This window comes from Mus caroli, chromosome 13 (genome assembly GCF_900094665.2).
Source record: "Mus caroli chromosome 13, CAROLI_EIJ_v1.1, whole genome shotgun sequence".
Lineage (NCBI taxonomy): Eukaryota > Metazoa > Chordata > Mammalia > Rodentia > Muridae > Mus > Mus caroli.
In genome coordinates, this window is record NC_034582.1 from 20,777,230 (window position 1) to 20,797,215 (window position 19,986).

At 47.0% G+C, this 19,986-nt stretch overlaps 1 protein-coding gene across 2 annotated transcripts in view; it reads left to right on the forward strand.

Annotated features, from left to right (window-relative positions):
* The window catches only part of Gpld1 (glycosylphosphatidylinositol specific phospholipase D1), a 48,163-nt gene extending 28,858 nt beyond the window's left edge, over positions 1 to 19,305 (forward strand). For both annotated transcript variants that reach the window (XM_029468336.1, XM_021179909.2), the window contains exons 15-26: positions 4,030 to 4,216; positions 7,659 to 7,769; positions 7,952 to 8,026; positions 8,118 to 8,274; positions 9,251 to 9,392; positions 10,792 to 10,900; positions 10,978 to 11,071; positions 12,349 to 12,528; positions 13,048 to 13,208; positions 15,405 to 15,431; positions 15,521 to 15,571; positions 18,573 to 19,305. In XM_029468336.1, coding sequence (XP_029324196.1) covers positions 4,030 to 4,216; positions 7,659 to 7,769; positions 7,952 to 8,026; positions 8,118 to 8,274; positions 9,251 to 9,392; positions 10,792 to 10,900; positions 10,978 to 11,071; positions 12,349 to 12,528; positions 13,048 to 13,208; positions 15,405 to 15,431; positions 15,521 to 15,571; positions 18,573 to 18,659 — 1,381 coding nt within the window. In that variant the 3' untranslated portion in view covers positions 18,660 to 19,305. The remainder of the gene's footprint in view (positions 1 to 4,029; positions 4,217 to 7,658; positions 7,770 to 7,951; positions 8,027 to 8,117; positions 8,275 to 9,250; positions 9,393 to 10,791; positions 10,901 to 10,977; positions 11,072 to 12,348; positions 12,529 to 13,047; positions 13,209 to 15,404; positions 15,432 to 15,520; positions 15,572 to 18,572) is intronic.
* The last annotated feature ends 681 nt before the right edge of the window (positions 19,306 to 19,986 follow it).

Sequence of the window (19,986 nt, forward strand, 5' to 3'; positions counted from 1 at the left end):
ATCTAATGCACTTCTGCCTTGATTAGGGTTTTACTGCTGTGAACAGACACCAGGACCACAGAAACTCTTATAAGGACAACATTTAATTGGGGCTGGCTTACAGGTTCAGAGGTTCAGTCCATTATCATCAAAGCGGGGACATGGCAGCACCCAGGCTGGAATGGTGTGGGAGGAGCTGAGAGTTCTACATCTTCATCTGAAGGCTGCTAGGAGAAGACTGACTTCCATGTGCTTAGGAGGAGGGCTCATTGCACATGCCCACAGTGACATACTTTCCTCCAACAAAGCCACACCTCCCAATAGTGCCACTCCCTGGGCCAAGCATATTTAAACACCATACCTTCCTACTGAGCTGTGGCTGTCTTACAGGTACAGAAGGTTGAGGGACAAAGACTGGACATGAGTTGATTTCATTACAAGACATCTTCCTTGCTCCTCTCCTGGACCTCAAGGTGCCTCCATTTTGTTAGAGAGTTTTTTTTTGTACAAGTCCAGACTGAAGAAAAATAGAGTCTGCCTTGGCTTATGTTCTACCGCTCTGATAAAACACCACGAGCAAAGGCAACTTGGGGAGGAAAGTATTTGTCTGACTTATATGTCCAGATCACAGTCCATCATCAATGAAAACCAAGGCAGGGACTGAAACACGGTAGGAATCTGGAGGTAGGGACAGAGTCAGAGGTTACAGAGGAAGTTGCTTACTGGCTTTTCCTTCATGGCTTGCTCAGCCCACTTTCTTATAGAACCCAGTACTACCTGCTGAGGGATGGCACTGCCCAAAGCAGGCTGGACCACCCCACATCCATCAGCAATCAAGAAAATGCCTCAGACACTTGTCTAATAGGCCAGTCTGATAGATGCAGTTTTCTCAACTGAAGTCCCCTCTTTCCAGATGAGTCTGGTTTATACCAAGCTGGCAAAAAAAAAAAAAAAAAAAAAAAAAAAAAAAACAACAAACAAACAAACAAACAAAAAAAAAAACAAAAACTAACCAGCACAGGGTTATTATAAAAAATGTTTTTAAGACTTTTTTTTTAAAAGTATGTATTTGAGTGTTTTGTCTGAATGTATGTTATGTGCACTATGTGTGTGCTTGGTGCCCTTGAAGGCGTCATAGTTCCGGTGACTCTAGTTACAGACAGTTATGAGCTACCATGTGGGTGCCCAGAGCAAATGCTCTTAATTACTGAGCCATCTCTCCAGCCCCAGAAAGTTGGTTTGTAAACACTTCCAATTTTGAAAGAGAAAAGAATTATGTTTGGTGCAGTGAAGTGCAAGGTCCCCAAACTGGCAGAGTTCTTTGTCAGGAGTCCCATTCTTTTCAGAGCTATAGAGTCGGAAGCCTTTATGTGTTATGTTTTGAAAGTAACTCATTTCCTCAATGCCTCTTAAACACACTAATATTACAAGTGCAAAAGGGTAACCTGGAAAGCCAAAGAGAGGCATACTCTCTAGGACGTCTCTTCTTCAACAGGGCCCCAGCAGAGGACCCTGGCTGAGTTGGAACACATTTTTATTTCTATAATGTAGACACTCAGAAAGGCAGAGGCAGATGTATCTCTGACTTTGAGGCCAACCTGGTATATATAGTGAGTTCCCGGACATCCAGGGCTATGTAGTGAGAGCCTGTCTCAAAACAAGCAAATGAAGAAACCCACCCAAAACAAATAAAAGAGGAACTCAAACACTCTTTTCTAATTAGTTTGTCATCAGAAAAATCACTAATTTCATGGCTAAGCTATATAAGTTTCAACTGCTCTTTACAGTTGGCCAAATATATTTAAGCACCAGGATCTTTCATTTTACTAAGTAACTGCAACAACCAAGTGCCATTTTGTAGAATATCTTCCAGGCCCCAGTGTTCTTGGGGACTTATTATCATGGGCTTCCCTGAGTAGTTCAACGATGCTCCAGGAATGTAAGCAGAGAGGCAGGATGGTCTGAATACCATTGCTTCTGGTGAGAGCCTGGTACCCAGGGATCACTTTATTGAGGGAATGGGGGGTTCTTCTGATTTTGAGCGTAGCCAGGTGACAGAAGTGACTATTCTGGATGGTTTGGCAACACTGCTATGTCTTCTCAGAGTGGGTTCTGAAATAATAGTATTTTTAAAACAATCCTGTCGTGGGGTTTCTACCCACCTTAGATTCTTTATGTCCCCAGATGAAACACACACACACAGCCTTTATATTTTTAAATATGCCTTAATCAGCACAATAGCTGGGCAGCTGCCTACCCTCCATGCTGTTAGAATCCATTTCCCTATAGAGAACAGCAAAAAATTTATTACTTACTATTTACTCTGTTTCATCTGGGCTGCTCTTAACTCCAGCTGGCCAGCCCACATGACCATGTTCTCTTAACTCCTATCCTATGGTGGCGTGCTCTCTTCCTCCTGAGCATCCTTCTTCTTCCATGGTAGCTTCTTTCTTCTCTCTTCCCTTCTCACGGTCTCCTCTCTCTAATCAACTGTCCCTATCTCCCTTCTGCCCAGCTATTAGCTGCCAGAATCTTTATTCACCATCAGAATTAACTTGGGGGCAGGGTCCCAGAGGCCACATGCAGACTCCAGATCTTAGAGGCCAACACTTGGCATTACAATAAACAGTGAAAGACAAAACCTCAACAGAATTCCAATGGCCCTTTATTTGAGGGGTACACTAATACAGCAAGCACCAGGGGTTGGGAGGTGAAATCTACCTCTCTGCTGCCATTCACGTGTGAGTTAAGGTTCTTCTTAGCCACCTCCCCAAAAGAGCCAAAGGCAGGAATGGCAGCCACAACCAGCAGGGCCTTACCTACTGGCTAGCCTTAGCCCCTGGGGGCTGTGCACTGGCCTTTGCCTTTCTGCAGGCATCTTAGAAAGGGCTTTGTTCTTTCCGCTATGCCTTGTTATTTGTTCTTTCCATGGCCATGTGAACTAGAACAAGCAAAACTTTTGTTCTTTTCAGCCCTGGGTCACCTGTGAACCATTAACTGTCATCTCTGTAGCCAGTCAGTCACAGGTGCCACTTATTTACTTGATTCAGATACATAGTTCTCATCCCCAAGATAGATATATTCTGGAGCCAACTGAGTGACCATGGTCTAAGAACACAGGTTCAGGTTGCTGCAAATACTGTGTTCCAATGTGGTAACAGTTTCATGGAGTTTTTATAATGACATAACACACAAAGTTCTAAATCAGGACACTTTAAAATATATATTGGTAGGGCCACATATGGTGGCATATTGCTTTAGTCCCAGCACTTGGTAGGCAGAGGCAGGAGGATCTCTATGAGTTCCAGATCAGCCTGGTCTACAGAGTGAGTTCCAGGTTAGCTGAGGACACATAGGGAGACCCTGCCTCAAAACAAACAAACAAACAAACAAAAACAAACTATATTGGTGGGAACACCAAGCAGGCTGGTTAGATTATAATGGCTGCCACAGACCTCACATAACATTCTTAGCTTTGGGCTTGGTCTGTTAATACATCCCCAAAGGATTTCCCTGATTACCTCAAGGATTTGAGGTCAGACATAGGTGGGCACTAAATGGCCACTGAGATGCCAAAGATAGTCCAAGAAAGATAATTTGGCTCCAGATCTGCAGCATTTCAACTCTCTACAATCAGGAACTTCCCATCAACCTTTAGGAATCTCAGTTCACCACTAAAGATGTTGGCTACCTAATTTAATGCCATAAAAAACTGGGCTGTGTTGGCAGCATAGAAGCAAACCATGAATTTGATTAGGAAACAGTGTACCTCGGTGGCTGCTGGTAGGGCAGTTCTATGAGGCTGTTCTTCATCTACTCTGGTTCTGTGGTTCAGAAAGACCCAGGGGCCTCTGGCTGTCCATTTTATTTTGTTTGCCTGTGTAGAGTGACTCTGAGTCTCACAAATGATACAGCCCCACCCCCACTCCCCATTTCCTATATAAATGTCCCCAGAAGTCTTGCAGACTCAGCTGGGAAAGCTAAGTGGCTGGGTTCTAGAGAGGAGAGCAAGTGGTGTGACTGTAGCCCTTAGCCCTCTCCTTCTCTAAGGGTCATGACCTCAGCTGACCTCAACCAGGATGGGCACGGCGACCTCGTAGTGGGTGCACCAGGCTACAGCCACCCTGGCCGCTTCCAGATTGGGCGGGTGTACATCATCTATGGCAACGATCTGGGCCTGCCTCCCATCGACCTGGACTTAGACAAGGAGGCCCATGGGATCCTGGAGGGCTTCCAGGTGAGATGCCCTATCACATCTTTCCTCTCTTAGGGGGGGAGTGAGCCACTGCTGATATTTTGAAATGTTTTCATTGTTTTTGTTTTTCTGGTACTGGGGATTAAACCCAAGGCTTCACGCATGACTGACAAGTGCTCTACCACAGGGCTTACCCTTGTTCAGCCTACTAGACAAGCGCTCTTGCAGAGCCCCCTGCCCACAGCTCCTCACTGAGGGTACTAGGCAAGCACTGAACATCTGAGTGCCCCTCATCCCCTCACTGAGGGGTACTGTAAGGCAAACACTCTTCTACTGAGCCCTACCCTAGCTCAGCCCTTCTCTTGGGGAGTCTAGTGCTCTACCATGGAGCCATGCTCAGGCCTCTCCCTGAGGGACTCTAGGTAGGGGTTAGATCACTGATGACACCTCAACCTATTGCTGGAAGATTCTAGGCCATCATTCTACCACTTAGCCATGCTCTCAGCCCTTCACTGGATTACAGGCAAGTGCTCTATCTCCGAGCCATACCCTCAGCGGGTTCTGGGGTAGCATTCTACTGCTGAGCCACTGCCCCCCCCCCCATATGTGACATTTTGAGGTATGCTCTCCAGCTAAGCCACTAGTGAGGAGAATAATTATAGTAACAGTTGGCAGCCTACACCCGTGCAATGCCATTCATTGTTAGAGTCGCCTTCATTGCCTTGGGCTCCATCTGTTACTAACTTCGAACATAAAACACAGTGCCTTCACCAAACAGACATGCTGTTCACAACAGCTTCACACAGACATTCTGGATTTGAGGTTCTTTCCATTTTAAGAGACAGGGTCTCTGGCTGGAGAGATGGATCAGTGGTTAAGAGCACTGGCTGCTCTTCCAGAGGTCCTGAGTTCAATTCCCAGCAACCACATGGTGGCTTACAGCCATCTGTAATGAGATCTGATGCCCTCTTCTGATGTGTCAGTGACAGCATGCTCATATACATAAAATAAATAAATGAATAAATCAGAGAGAGAGAGAGAGAGAGAGAGAGAGAGACTCACACTATAGCTCAGGCTGACCTGGAATTCACTATGTAGCCCCACGTTGGCCTTGAACTTCTAAATGCCTGTTCTTCCTAGGGCTGGGGTTGTTAATGTGAAGAGCTATAGCTTCTTGATGTCACAGTGCCGTGGTAAAGACAGAATTCCTAATGCTCTTCACCATCCCCCACCCCTACCCGTGTAACCGTCTTCATTAGTTACGGAGTAGCCATAAAATAAAAAGCCACCGTGGGCCTGGTTCTGGGCTCCAGGCTCTGCTTGCATTTCATTGCTTTGCTTCAAGAAGTTTTTCTTCAGGAGGGAAAACCCAGTCACTGCTGACGATTATTACAGACTCGGAGGGTTCGTTCATCTTAGGAACACTTAGGGCCCTGGACGGCATTACAGACACAGAAGGCATTTGCCATCTTAGTAGCAAGGAGGGACAGCAAGCCTTACTGCTAGTCACAGAAGAGGCTTTGGTGGCATTGGCCTGGCCCTGAATCTCTGAGTGTCAAGTGCTTGGGATTAGCAACCTAGATTGGGGGGGGGGGTCAATAGTGGCTCTCTGACTGGGTAAGTTACTTCTCCATTGCTAGTTATTCATGCTGTGGGGAGAAAAAACGTCATCACACCTGTCTGTGAAGACAAATTACAAGCTCACAGGGTTTGTGATCTAGCTTAGGCTCTGATAAAAGCTGTCCTGGCCTTGCCATGTGGAAGTGAGTCGCTTGCCCAGGGTATGGGGTCACCCTATAAAGGTTGTTCCATCTTATGGAGTCTTCTGACATCACATGAAATATTTCCAAACTAAGTTAAGATGTCCTGTCTCTCCTACTGCTGCGCAGTCACTGTTGTTAAACCAGCAGGTAAAGTCTAAAATTCTGGGCAGTGGCTTCCTGCATGATAAACTCTCTCAAAGTCCACATGGGAGAGGAGGCGATGGCTCCACAGTGCCCTCCTCCCCATGCGACCTTTGGCAGCTTGGATGACGGCCAGAAGAAGGCATGACCTAGACTTTGGAAGCCTGTGGCCAGCCCTGTGTCATCATGAGCCTCCCCATGTCCTTGGCTACCATGGGGGATTAGGATTGCTGTTTCAAAACTCCTCTGCACTTTGTTGTGAGGCTGAATCTCAGGAGGGCCCCGGGACAGCTGCTGGAGATGACTCAGCCCAGCTGCAGAGGGCAAGGCTTAGCTTATCACAGGTCCCCACCCAGCACAGCATCCATTCCTGAAGCAGTCCTCTGTTCTTTGTCATGTTTCTGGGTCATCAAAAGGCTGGACACGACAGATACCATTGCACACACGACAGGAATTAATCAATAGACAATATATGGGGCACTGGGCCATATGTGATGTGGCAACATTACCGCTGCCAGATGGTTCCCCGTGGTACACGCTGTGGAGAGCACAGAGAAGTTGAGTTAAATTTAGGCTGGTTTTAGACAGGAGGAGAAAAATATACATAGAGAAAAAAAATCTATGTTGGGAACAAAATGTGTTAAAATAGAACCAGTTTTTCCTCTTACGAATGGGGTGTGAGGTTAATAACCACAGCACCTCATTTAATCCATAGTAGAATTTCCTGCCACCATGGGCAGGTTCCACAGCTGTGCTCTGTAATGTTGATAACCATTGGAAATGGATGCTTGCATATGTGAAATGGGGCCATTGCAGCAGGGAGACTGGTTTTGTATTGTTTTCTTTAGATGGAAATATAGTAGCCATCGTAGGCTGGCAGCCACCATGCCAGGCCCCTCAGTGTGGCTCTGCCTCCACATCATGAGTGTGCCACTGAAGTCAGCTGCTGGTGCTGGCACTTGGTGATTGTTACTTAGATAGTTTCAGCTGGACTTGGTGGTATAGGCATGACAACACAGTTACTCAGGAAGCTGAGACAGAAGGGAGGGTCACAAGTTCAAGGCCTGCCCAAGTTACAAAGTGAGTTCAAGGCCAGCTTGGGCAATTTAGTAAGACCCTGTCTTAAAATGAAAATTACACACACACACACACACACACACACACACACACACACACACAGAGGCCTGCGGATATAGTTTACTGGTTGAGTACTTGCCTAGGATGTGTGAGACGTTCAATTCAACCCCAAACACCACACACACATACACACACACACACACACACACACACACACACACACACACACAGGGGATACTGTAGTATGGGTTGGAGTACACAAGACCATATCTACAAATCTAGAGCTCCCAAGAACTGACTGCTTTCTTATACTTCAGCTTCTCAAGATAGACAGGCTTACCCAAAGGCTGCCTATGGCAGAGCTACCAGGATATGTCCCATATGTGCTATGGACACTGAGGTTTTGGGCCTTGGCCTATGGGTGGTAGGTGGGGGCCCAGGCTCTCCATGCTGGGAGTCTGAAGGCCATGCTTAGCCCAGGGAAGTAACTTGTGTTTCCTCAGCCTTCAGGTCGCTTTGGCTCAGCTTTGGCCGTGCTGGACTTCAACCAGGATGGGCTGCCTGACCTGGCTGTGGGCGCTCCCTCCGTGGGCTCAGGGCAGCTCACCTACAATGTAAGGCTGGGAGGAAGGCAGAGGTGGAGAGGGGGCCTGGGGCATGGAGCAGTAATGCCAAATGCCAGTTTCCAGACTGTGTTTCTGGGACTAGTGAGTCAGTCCTTTCTAGTTTTACTGTATTTTAGGGTTTAGGGTTCTCGGTACCATGAAAGCATTCTGGTTTGTTGCTGTTTGTCTAGGGCTCAGTGTATGTCTACTATGGTTCCCAGCAAGGGAGGCTGTCTTCTTCCCCTAACGTCACCATCTCCTGCAAGGTATGTTTCTGCCTTGTGTCTGGGCCTCACTCAGCTGCTGCCCCACGGCCTCTGGGGCTGATGGCTTGTGCTGTCCCATCTTCCTCCTAAGGACACCTACTGTAACTTGGGCTGGACCCTCTTGGCAACAGACGCAGACGGAGATGGCCGGCACGATCTGGTCATCAGCTCCCCTTTCGCACCAGGTGGAGGGAAGCAGAGAGGGATTGTGGCCACCTTTTATTCTCACCCCAGACGGAATGACAAAGGTAGACGCTGGTCAAGGGGAGGGGCAGAGATCACTGCTTGACTGTGGCTGCCATGACATCTCTTGCATGTGGGCTTGTGTGCTATAATGTCACTTGCTAACAGACAGGCTCTCATGCTGACAGAGGTCGTGGCAAAAGATGGGGAGAGAAAGGCCAATGAGGGCAGGTGACATGGCTCAGTGGGTAAGTGGCTTCCTGCTATGGCTGACAACCTGAGTTCAATCTCTAGAACCCATATGGTGGAGAGAACTGACTCCTGAAATGTTGTTCTTTGACCTCCACATGTATGCTATGGCACATGGGTACACACACACACACACACACACACACACACACCATAAATAAATGTTTAATAAATAATAATCACCGAGTATACAACAGGCCACCTGGTTTATTGGTCCACATACAAAGGGACAAGAGGTTATTTTCACAGCTTCAAAGAGTGAAACAGAGATGCTGTGAAGGCTGAGGGCCAGAGCCAACCTAGTTGCTCCACGTGCCCTGAGAAGGCTTTTCTAAGTAGTATCCTTACCCTTTGGAAATGGGCTTGTGAAACACACTTCATGTCTGAAGTGTGACATCTGCGAATAGTGCTGGGGCCCTGGGATCCATGTATAACCAACAAGGTCTGCAAAATCTCAGAAAGGACCTGGTTCTCATATGCTCATTAACAGGACCCGTCCCTTCTATTCCAGGTCCTCCCTCAGAAGAGGAATAGGTACCACCCATTCACTCATATAGAGGGTTGGTTTTAAGACAGGGTCTCATACTACCAGGCTAACCTCAAACTGCATATAGCCAAGGATGACCTTGAACTCTTGATCCTTCCACCTCCACATCCTAAATTCTGTGATTCTAGACGTGTGCCCCCATGCCTAGAACATGCCTGTATTTGCTCCTTTCATGTTCGTTTATTGGGCCTGGGTTTCTTGGCTGATGATTGGTTGGTCGGCTGATGGAGCCTGGTGTTCTTTAGAATTACTGACTTTGGAGGAAGCTGACTGGAAGGTGAATGGGGAGGAGGATTTCTCGTGGTTTGGATACTCCCTTCACGGGGTCACTGTTGCAAACAGAAGCCTGCTGCTGATTGGGAGCCCGACCTGGAAGAATGTCAGCAGGTGAGTGTTGACATCGGGATCAGAGGAAACGATGCACATAGGGGAAGGTGCCAGGTGTTGGGGACCTCAGTAGGTGTGAGGTATGAAGAAGCGGGTGAATGGTTATTGCCCTTAGAAGGAACAGCTCTGGAGGGAGGCTGTAGGTTCTTGTGCAAGAACCTTGCACAAGAAATTGCACAAAGAATTTCTCAGACAATGAGTTTAAACACAGAAATATTTCATGTTACTGTTCTGAAAGCTCGAAGTCTCAGATCAAAGTGTGGGCAAAGTTCTGCTCCTGTTTGGCTTATATATAGCCATCTTTGTTAGAGTTATCTCTGCAAGACACAGCACTCTTCAAAGGAAATAAATAGCTTATCCTTTTTTGAAAATATTTGTATACAGGGCTAGAAAAGGGTATTTAATTTCCTTGGAACTGGAGTTACAGCCAGTTGTGAGGCACCATGTAGGTGCTGGAAATCAAACCCCAATCCCATGGAAGAGCAACGAGTGCTCTTAACAGCTGAGTCATCTCTCCAGCCCCAGAAATAGTTTATTCTTCAGCCACATATGACTGACTAGGGCACAGGGACACAAGTTTAAGTTGTTCAAATAACACATTCAAATACAGAAATGGTTTTGTGAAATTACATTAGTTACAGAACAAAAGAAAGTAAGAAATCAAAGCATTTTTTTCCCCGAAATAAGTTGGTGGAGACAACAGATAGATTACAGAAGCCCAAGGTCTTGCTGCTAGCTTCAGAGGCTTTCTGAAGATGTTTAGCCCGGAGTTGGTGAGAGATAGCTGCCTATGGCTTTCAAAGGGCTTTAACTAAGAGTCACAGAGATGCTAGGTGAGATACAGAGATGGGCAGTGAGTGAGCGAGTGGCAGGTATTAAAGAAAGCCGGAGACCACTTGGCTCTGGCTCTGCAGCATCACAACAGTCAGGAAGCAAGCCAATCATTTGGCCATGCAGAGACTGTTCCACCCTGGGATTCTCACAGCCCTCTGGTGTCAATGTACTAATCTGTTTATATAAGGACTAAGTCCTGTTTGATTATGGTTCTCCCCAATGTTCCTTCTCCTTTTAAAGACATTGCCTCCAGCACAGTCTGATTCTGAAGTCCTGGCGTCAGGATTTCCCCTAGGACACCAGCAGTGGGGTGGGCCGTGAGTGTGAACTAACCACTGGTAGAGGGCATCTCTGCTTTTGCTGCAGAGAGGAGGTGGAGGGTTGATGCGAGACTTGGGAGTCTCCACGTTCGTGAGATTAACTTCATAGGAGCCAATGCTGGCAGTTCAGGACCACAGGACAGAGCCCAAGGGTCTACATAGTAGGGTGAGGCTCCTTTCCTGGACACTAAACCCCTTGCGGACCAGCATTCTGCATCTGCCACTAACCACTGTGTTCTCCCCAGGATGGCACGCTCAAGCCACAAAAAGAACCAAGAGGAAAAGAGCCTGGGAAAGGTGTATGGCTACTTTCTCCCAAACCGCCAGAGCACAATCACTATCTCGGGAGATAAGGTACGGCAGCCTCCCTTTCCAGGACAGTGTGCTGTAGGGAGCTTGCTCGATCGGTAACAACCAATTGTTCTTTGCAGGCGATGGGAAAGCTGGGTACCTCCCTGTCCAGTGGTTATGTGAGAGTGAATGGGACCCTAACCCAAGTCCTGCTGGTTGGAGCCCCTACTCATGGTAGGTCACCCACACCCCATGAGGCTCTTTGACCATAAGGTCTTAACAGAAAGTCATGGGAACTTGCCAGGCACAAGTGGGCTTAAGTGCTTCCTGTTTAAAAGTCATGAGTAGCAAGTTGTGTAGTCTCTTTGAATTTGTATATCATCATTTACAAAATGGCTATAGTATCAATACTTCAAATGTTGTTGAAATGATGCGCGGAAGTGAGTTTAAAGCTCCCACACTCTGACCCCAGAGCTAGAGACGAGCTGCTTTGTTGTGTTTTAATTCTGTTTTTGTTATTGAGACACTATCTAGCCCAGGGTCACCAGAAACTTGGAGTTGAGTCTGCGGGTCCTCATTCCTGCAGGCCAAGTGGAGGCAGGAGGATCAGAGGGGTTCAAGGTCAGCCTCTGCGATGTAGTGAGTTTGAGAGTATACTGTACTACATGAGACTCTCAACAAACACACCCAAAAATTACAGGATAGACAGATGACTTAGTTCTAGCACCTGTGTCATGTGGCTTACATCTGCCTGTAACTCCAACTCCAGGGGATCCAGTGGCAACTTCTGGCTCACGCACATAAGATACACATACACAGAATAAATACATAAGAAGTGTAACAATTAAATGAAAAAATTTAAATTATTTTTATTATTTAAAAAATTTTTAGTTTTAGGATAGTCAAGTCCTTTAATAATGCTGGCCACTTGAAGCATGTGGGGGTTGGGAAGGTGGGGTAGAAGGCCTACCAGCAACTTCCTCATGTATTTTCCTTTCTTAACTAGAAAATGTATTCATATCTTATTGTAAGCATGTTCTATGTCAAATACTCTTCAAATATCTGGTTGTTCTTACATATAGAGCACTTTTCTCCCTTGTGCCTGCCACTGGGCTTTGAGGGAAACCTGGGGAGGGAAATGTTTTCACATTGTTCTGGAGGAGGGACTGAGCCTTAGGCACAGAACCCAGACCTGGGGAAATTATGGCTACTTTTCTGATACGATGGATATCAGGGAGATTCCTAGTCTAGAGGAGCCAGTGTTCTGACACCCTTTCTGCATAGTGCCAAACCACTTCCCAGAATGCTTGCTTCCTGTAAGCGGGGAAGAGACTTGAATAGTAAACTTGTATCTGGCAAAGGTTTGGCTGCATGGTCCCTGCACAGTTGGGGACGGGACAGTGTGAGAACATGGTGCACTTGAAGTGCACACACCTGGGGCACAAATGGGCATACTGGTGGGGTCCTCTCTTCCCTCTTACGATGCTAGGAGGCCCTGTGGCTTGTTTCAGATGACGTATCTAAAATGGCATTCCTAACCATGACCCTGCACCAGGGTGGAGCCACTCGGATGTACGAGCTAGCCCCCGAGAAGACACAGCCTGCTCTGCTCAGCACATTCAGTGGAGACCGACGCTTTTCTCGATTTGGTAGTGTTCTACACCTGACTGACCTGGACGATGATGGCTTAGGTAAGGCTGGGAATAGTGACTTTAGCTAAAGCTAACTCCCTTCATACTCCATGAACCTGTGTCCCAGTTAGATGGACTAGCTTCTGCCTCTTTATGGACAGTCCAGTGGCCTAAGAAACTTTCTTTTTTTTTTTTTTAAAGACACCACCTCACTTAGTTCAGGTTTGCTTCTAACTCCTCGTGCAGCCAAGGGTGATTCTCAATTATTGATCCTTCTGCCTGTATCTCCCAAGCTGTGTGGCACTTGGCACTGCATGCATGTGCCACGCCTGGCTTCCAGGGCTTCTATAGACCAGAACTTAGATGCACACAAATAAGCTGCATTTCCTAGAGACTTAGTGGGAGGGGACCAGGTCCATTACTGATGGATGACAAAGTGGGAAGCAAAGGCCTTTCACTGACTTTGGAGGCAGCCGTGGCGACTGAAGGGCATGTGTGGGAGGTAGGCTTAGGATCCAGAGGTGGAGGGCAGAAGGCGGAGAGGAGTCTAATGCTTCTTTTCCATTTTTTTGTTAACAGATGAAATCATCATGGCTGCCCCACTGAGGATAACAGATGTCACTTCCGGACTGCTAGGGGGAGAAGATGGGCGAGTGTACATTTATAATGGCATGTATACCACCTTAGGTGACATGACCGGCAAATGCAAGTCCTGGATGACTCCATGTCCAGAGGAGAAGGTAAGGGAGACCTGCGGAGTCTATGATGGGCAAGGTCTAGCGCTTAGTCATCCGCCCGTGTGCCTACAGCTGTGCTGGCTGCCTCTAGAGCTGGAACCCAGTTGGACTTGGTCCTTGTTCACAGCTGGCCATGGCTTGAGTAGGTGCCCAGGGCAGGGAGCTAAAGGAGGTTCTGGCCACATTGGAACTTCACCAAAAACTGCAGCCTTTGGATTTTTGTGTATTGCTTCTTTACTCCGTTCTCTGATGGGGTTCCTTGCGTCTCTAAGCATTTAGCTTGGCTATTATTATTTGTTATTACTATTTATTGTTATCTTTCTTAAATTTGAAAATTAAGGTGTAGTGGCATATGCCTTTGACCCGAGCACCCAGGACACAGAGACATTTGGGTCTCTGTGAGTTTGAGGCCAGCCTCATCTACATAGTAAGTTCTCTGCCAGGGGTACAAAGTGGGACCTTGTCTTAAAAACAAACAAAAAATGATTTTTTAAATGGCAAAATGAAAGTTTAGTGTGAAAAATGTAGAAAATACAGAAACACAAAGAGGAGCATTAAAATTAACCTACTTAGAATTCTGTAGGGCTTTCCCCTGTTAATCAGAGTGCATAATCTTCTAGTAGGCAGGAGGCAGGGTCTTGCCATGTAGCCCTGTTTGGCCTGGAACTTGTGGTAGTCTCCCTGTGTCTGCCTCACTGGTGCGGGGGTCCCAGGCTAGCAGTCCCATGTCCTACTTAGTGTGCGCACAATAAAGCACTGTGTGCAGCTGAATCCACACCAAAGCTACGAAGCTATTTTGATGCCAATGACAGACAAAGAGGCTGAAGGACAGAGGGCTTCTGTTCAAGACACTGCAGACGGCAGCCAGCCAAGGACCAGTGCTAAGACCTCTTTCTAACACTTGTTAACCAATAGGATCCCAACATGCCTGTTTTGTTCACAAATTAACTTGATCTTTTTTTTTTTTTTGGTTTTTCGAGACAGGGTTTCTCTGTGTAGCCCTGGCTGTCCTGGAACTCACTTTGTAGACCAGGCTGGCCTCGAACTCAGAAATCTGCCTGTCTCTACCTCCCAAGTGCTGGGATTAAAGGCGTGCGCCACCACCGCCCGGCTTTTTTTTTTTTTTAAGGTATAGTCTAGGCTGGCCTCAAATTTCCCACTTCCACCTCCCAAGTGCTAGGCTTTAATCAAACAGTATGCAAGCTGAGCATTCCCAGGCTAAAACCTGAAATACTGCAAAAGTGAAGACTTCTCATGATCTGACATGATACTGCAAATGGAAACTCTACAGTAGGGTACTGGTCTTGTGTACAGTCATTAGTATACTGTATAGAACTGTCAGGCTGTGGGCCTGTCAGATATATCTCCTGTTTAGTCCGAGGCCCATCCTCTGGACATCCCACTATGTATCTGTAGATACTTCACATCCAGAAAAATCCCAAATCTAAACTCTGGACCCAGGCATTCTGCATGAGGAGTATTCACCTCATATTGAGAACATTGTTGGGCCAGTGAGGTGGCTCAGTGTCTAAAGGAGCTTGCTACCAAGCTGGAGGGCCTAGGACCCACGTGGTAGTAGAGAACCTACTCTCAAGTTGCCCTCTGACCTCCACATGCATGTCTTGGCACACATGCATGTACACACAACCCAAGTAAAATAAGTAGACGGTGTAAAGAGGAAAGCACAAATGACAGCAGCCTAGAGCCTAGATTTTATGGAAAAGTACACATTGTTCTAGAGGGATGTAGATGTGGTGGTGGTGATGGCTGTAACTCTACTACCCCAAAGGTAGAAGCAGGAGGACTAGGAATTCAAGGACAGCCTTGGCTATAGAGTGAGTTTGTGGCCAGCCTGCATTACATTAGATCCTGCTAAGAAGGGAAGTGGGAGGGGGGTTCTATCTGTTAACTCTTTTACCTTGGAATACGCCCATTTAACTGACTTATCAGAAGTGGTGATCGCTAGTCATTGTGGCTGATTCTATTATACACCGCAGGGCAAACATTCCAATGGAAATGATTCCTTACAACAGACGAGGCTTTAGGATCTAGGCTTCTGTAAATGGAATTTCTAGGTTACGGGGCATAGTTGGAAGAATCTGGAAACACTGAAATATGAGCATGAAGCTGTCAGACTGGCTCAAAGCTCTGCATGAGTAGTAGCCATGCTAAAGGTCTCCCCACTGCTCTTTTTTCCAGGCACAGTATGTACTAACTTCTCCAGAGGTAAGTACCCCAAGGTCTGACACCCCCACCCCAGCCCCTTGTACTTATGTCAACTGCTGAACCAACCATGGTGTGTGTGTGTTTTACAGGCAAGTTCAAGGTTTGGGAGCTCGCTCGTGTCTGTGCGGTCTAAGGGAAGGGTGAGTACAGGGCCTGCGCTTTGACACAAGCTCTGACAATCCCTTCTTAGTTTAGAAAAGAAAGGAAACAGGAACTTAACCTCACTATTTTCTAAGTGTGAGACCCACGCCCGCCCCCACCCCCATGCCCTCCCTCTGCTGCTCTACAGCAGGGCCTAGCAGGGCCTGTGGGACAACTATATTTGACTTTTTAAACCTATTTTAAATAGCTGAAAGAATACTTGCTGACATGAGGTTTTTATGGCGTTGGCTGTCAGGGTCCGTCTTAAGGGTGTTTGCATGCGGTGCTGAGGACCTGCTCTCACTCCTGCAGGCTCTGGCTGTACACACCGCACCGCAGCTTCTGAGACAGTTCTCACATAGCCTCCAGTATCCCCTGGCCCTTTATGGCATTTGCAGATCACTGCAATGACAATGTCCAGACTGCTGACTTTTAAAAAATGTTTATTTGTGTTACAAGTATGGTCATGAGCCACAGTACACTTGTGGTGCTCAGAGGAGCAGGGGAGAGCCTTCGTTCTCTCTTCCCACCATTCGTGGGTCCCAGGGACTGAATTCAGGCTGTCAGGCTGGGCAGCAACCTTATGGGTGACATCCTGGGTGCCTGGTCCGTCTTTTAATGCGTCTAGACCAGTGGTCCTCAACCTTCCTAACGCTGCAATCCTTTAATACAGTTCCTCATGGTGTGGTGACCCCTCAACCATAAAATTATGGTTGTTGCTACTTCATAACTATAATTTTGCTACTATTATGAATTGTAATGTAAACATCTGTATTTTCTGATGGTCTTAGGTAACCCCCGTGAAAGGGCCATTCGATCCCCAAGAGGTCACAACCCACAGGTTGAGAACTGCTGATCTGGACAGACACGTACACCATGGCTACCCTCTTAGGCACCTTTGTTTTCTTTCAGATGACTACTTCCCAATAGTTACACAATACTTTATTTTTTGGACAGTCCATAACTCAGTTAAATTACACTCTTATATTTATGTTATTTCCATTTTTTTATTATTGCACAGTGCTGTAGCGAACATCCTTGCACCTGTATTTTTATATAATTATGCAAATATCATTGTAGGCAAGAAACACAGCAGTGGGACCCCTAAAGTTTCCATATACTTAATATTTCAATAAATATAAGAAATTTATCTTAATATATACTACTAAAGAGCCAGGTGTGGTGACTCATGCCTCTAATCCCAGCACTTGGGAATCTGAGGTAGGCATCTGAGGCCAGCCTGGGACTCAGAGTTCCAAGTTAACTTGAGCTAGAGTGAGACCCCATGTCAAAACAAAGGAAACCACACTAATCCACGAAAGCATTTGCTCATCCCAGGACTAGTACTGTAGGACTGTGCCAGGCTATTAACAAAGGCGGGATGCCGACTGCTCAGAAGATACACACAGGTCTGTGAGACTAGCACAGGACCAACTGCTGGGGGGCAGGGTGAGCAGGAGTCCCAAGTGTGAGCAGTCCTAAGCTGGTGAAGACAGCAATCTGGTAAAGGCTTGGGAGGTGCTTGGCCGACTCACAGTGAAGCTGCCCTCTGGTGGCCAACAGTCCTCACTGACAGACCATGATAGACCATAGGAAGTTCAGGGTTAGCTACTAGAAACAGCAGTTATTAAGTTTATGGAAGGATTCTCTAAAGGACATGCTTGGCTTTTACTTACAATTTTATGCACTTTCAAGAAATTAGACATTGTCTGGAACACTGACCAAGGGTAGCAGTGATCAAGGTCATTGGAAAGGACTTTACAGTTGACTCTGGTTAACTCCACAAGTTAGCCTTCCTAACTGCACTTCACTTGTGTCAGTATTAACATTCCCCACTTTCCCATCTCACAACTGAGACAGGGTATTAAAGCTCAGTGGCCTTTCCCTGAGACCTGAGGTAGGACTCTCAAGACAGGCTTCCTTCCTGGGACACGTGAGCCTGGAGGGACTGGCAGCCTGGAGACGTGTGTAAGGAACACTGCCACTGTCACGGTGCCCGTGTCCACGGTGAGCCTCAGCAGGACATAACTCTGCCTCACTGGACAGCAGAGAAGACAGAACAGTGAGACACGGCCAAGTCTCCACCTATAGCTTACACCAAAGGATACAATGCAGCTAAGACCTTTGGCATCAAGGTACAACGACACAGGGATACAGACAGTGGCTGTCTATACAGAACTTGTGGTTCTGAGATGGTAAGACCAGGGAGATGGCAAGCAGCCAGGAAGTTTAACTTTAGGGGAGGAGCATGGTTTGACCAGGAAATAGAAAGGAGACTTAGAATATAGCCAAAGTAAAAGCACATTTAGTAAATTAGTAATTACATAAAAAATGCAAGAAGAAATTACCACTTTGCCAACTGAAAAGATTATTTTTCTCTTGTGTGGACTGACCCTGGGGTATTATTAGGAGGTGCCAGCAAGGGCCCCACCTAGAATCCTGACACATGGTCAGGCCACAATACATTGCTGCCATTATCATCATTTTGGGATTATTAATGTTAAAATGCAACCAACAAGATAAACATCACAGCCTGCTGTCTAAAGTGCTATCAGCCAGCATAATCAGCTACACTTTACTTACCAACAAAGATCTAAAATAACTTTTGGCAGTTCCCCAAGATCAAGTTGAACTGTTGTGAAGATTTGCCATTACTACAATGTTTCCCAACCTGCTGCAGACTTTGGACAGAAGTCTGAAAGTGAGCTTGAGAACAGCGTAGGCAGCAGGGATGCTTTGTGAAGGTGGCCCGTGCAAGCCCCCGCCACTCCAGATGTAGGCACATGCACCGACCACAGTGAGGTTCTGGGGTCCACTTGTACAACAGTGGGGTTTGGAACTTAACAGATCTGAGAAAGTGGAATCTGAACAAAGAGAGAGACCCAAGTTCTGGCTGTGGGGTGTGGCCAGCATTGCTTTTCTGTGTACTTCAGAGCACAGTATGACGTCTGTTTCATGGCGGGAATGTCACTAGTGCTGTCTGTCTTGTGTCCTCCACAGAACCAAGTGGTTGTTGCTGCTGGAAGGAGTTCTTGGGGAGCCCGGCTCTCTGGGGCACTTCATGTCTACAGCCTCAGCTCAGACTGAAGACGGCACTCTTCTATTCACCCCCCCTCTCTTGAGCCAAGTCATCTCCAGGATGGACAAGTAGTTCTCGGGTGGAGCTATGGTGAAACCTGGGACAGCCAGGCTGCCTAGAAATATGGTCAGCTATGTGTGGACCCCGTGTGCTAGGGAGCAGCAGGCTGTGAGGTCAAGTCCCCTCTCAAGCTCTTCTGCATCCTCTGAGTTTGCTGCCTAAGCTTGGGACTTTATCACCCCACCTCCTTTTCTGTGGGAATACCTGGCTCTCTTGCCTAGAAAGGGTGTAGTTAGCTCCTAACACTCTCCATATAATTGCTCCTATAAAAATCCTTGGTAGTGGTGGCTTGTCCTATTTGGATCTTAAATGTACCCCAAATCTCCTATGTTGAAGGCTTGATCCTCAGCTTAAAGAAGGTAGGAACTGTGAAGTAGGACTCTGTTGAGGAGAGTTATGTACTGGGTTGTATCAGGACCCCTGGGCTTCCTTGCCTTTCTGCTGCCAGCTGAGCTGCCATGACCTGGGCAGCTCCCCTCTGCCACAGCACACTGCTTCTTCCCCAGCCCCAAAGCAACAGGGCCAAGCACCCTGGCGCTGACATGGCCGAAAACTGTGAGCCCAAATAAACATTTCTTCTTTTTAAGCTCTTTATCTTGGGTATTTTGTCATATGTCCGGTGAAAACAGTGGGAGGAGAAGAGAGGGGTGTGGGGAAGGGGCCACAGTGGTCCCCCCATTCTATACAGTCAAGTACAACTACAGACACTAAGGAAGGAAGGCACAGCTGCTGTGAGTATACACTCTGACTCCTAAGGCACAGCAGGAAGCACAAAGGGACATTTGGTTTAAGTAGTGGTCCAACCTATCTAAAGAGCACAGCCAGCACAAGGGCCATTGTTTTGGTACATGGACAGCAATTAGAAAATGTAAATGGCAAGGTGAACTCCAGGGCCTTGTGCACAGCAGGCAGGGGCTCCCTCAACCCAGCCACACAGTGCCAGTGATTTTGCTCTGTAATGGATGGACAAGAGCCTGTCTAAACATGGCCAGAGGATTTGTCTTTTGTTCAGTGTCTGAGCATAGCATGTAACAGGCATCAGATAAAGAAAACCTAAAGCTTACAGAAATCCAAACATCTTCAAGTTGACAGGATACTGACTATATTGAGTCCTCTGTGAGAAAGTAAATGATACACCCATGTTTGGATCCTTCCATTAGAACCTCTTTGGCCATTACTGAAGTTATCACACTGAAGCTCAAATGTAGCTTCACTGCAGCCATTCACAGAAACGAAGCTGAGCGCAGTTCCTGGATCCCAGCACCCAGCAGCCTG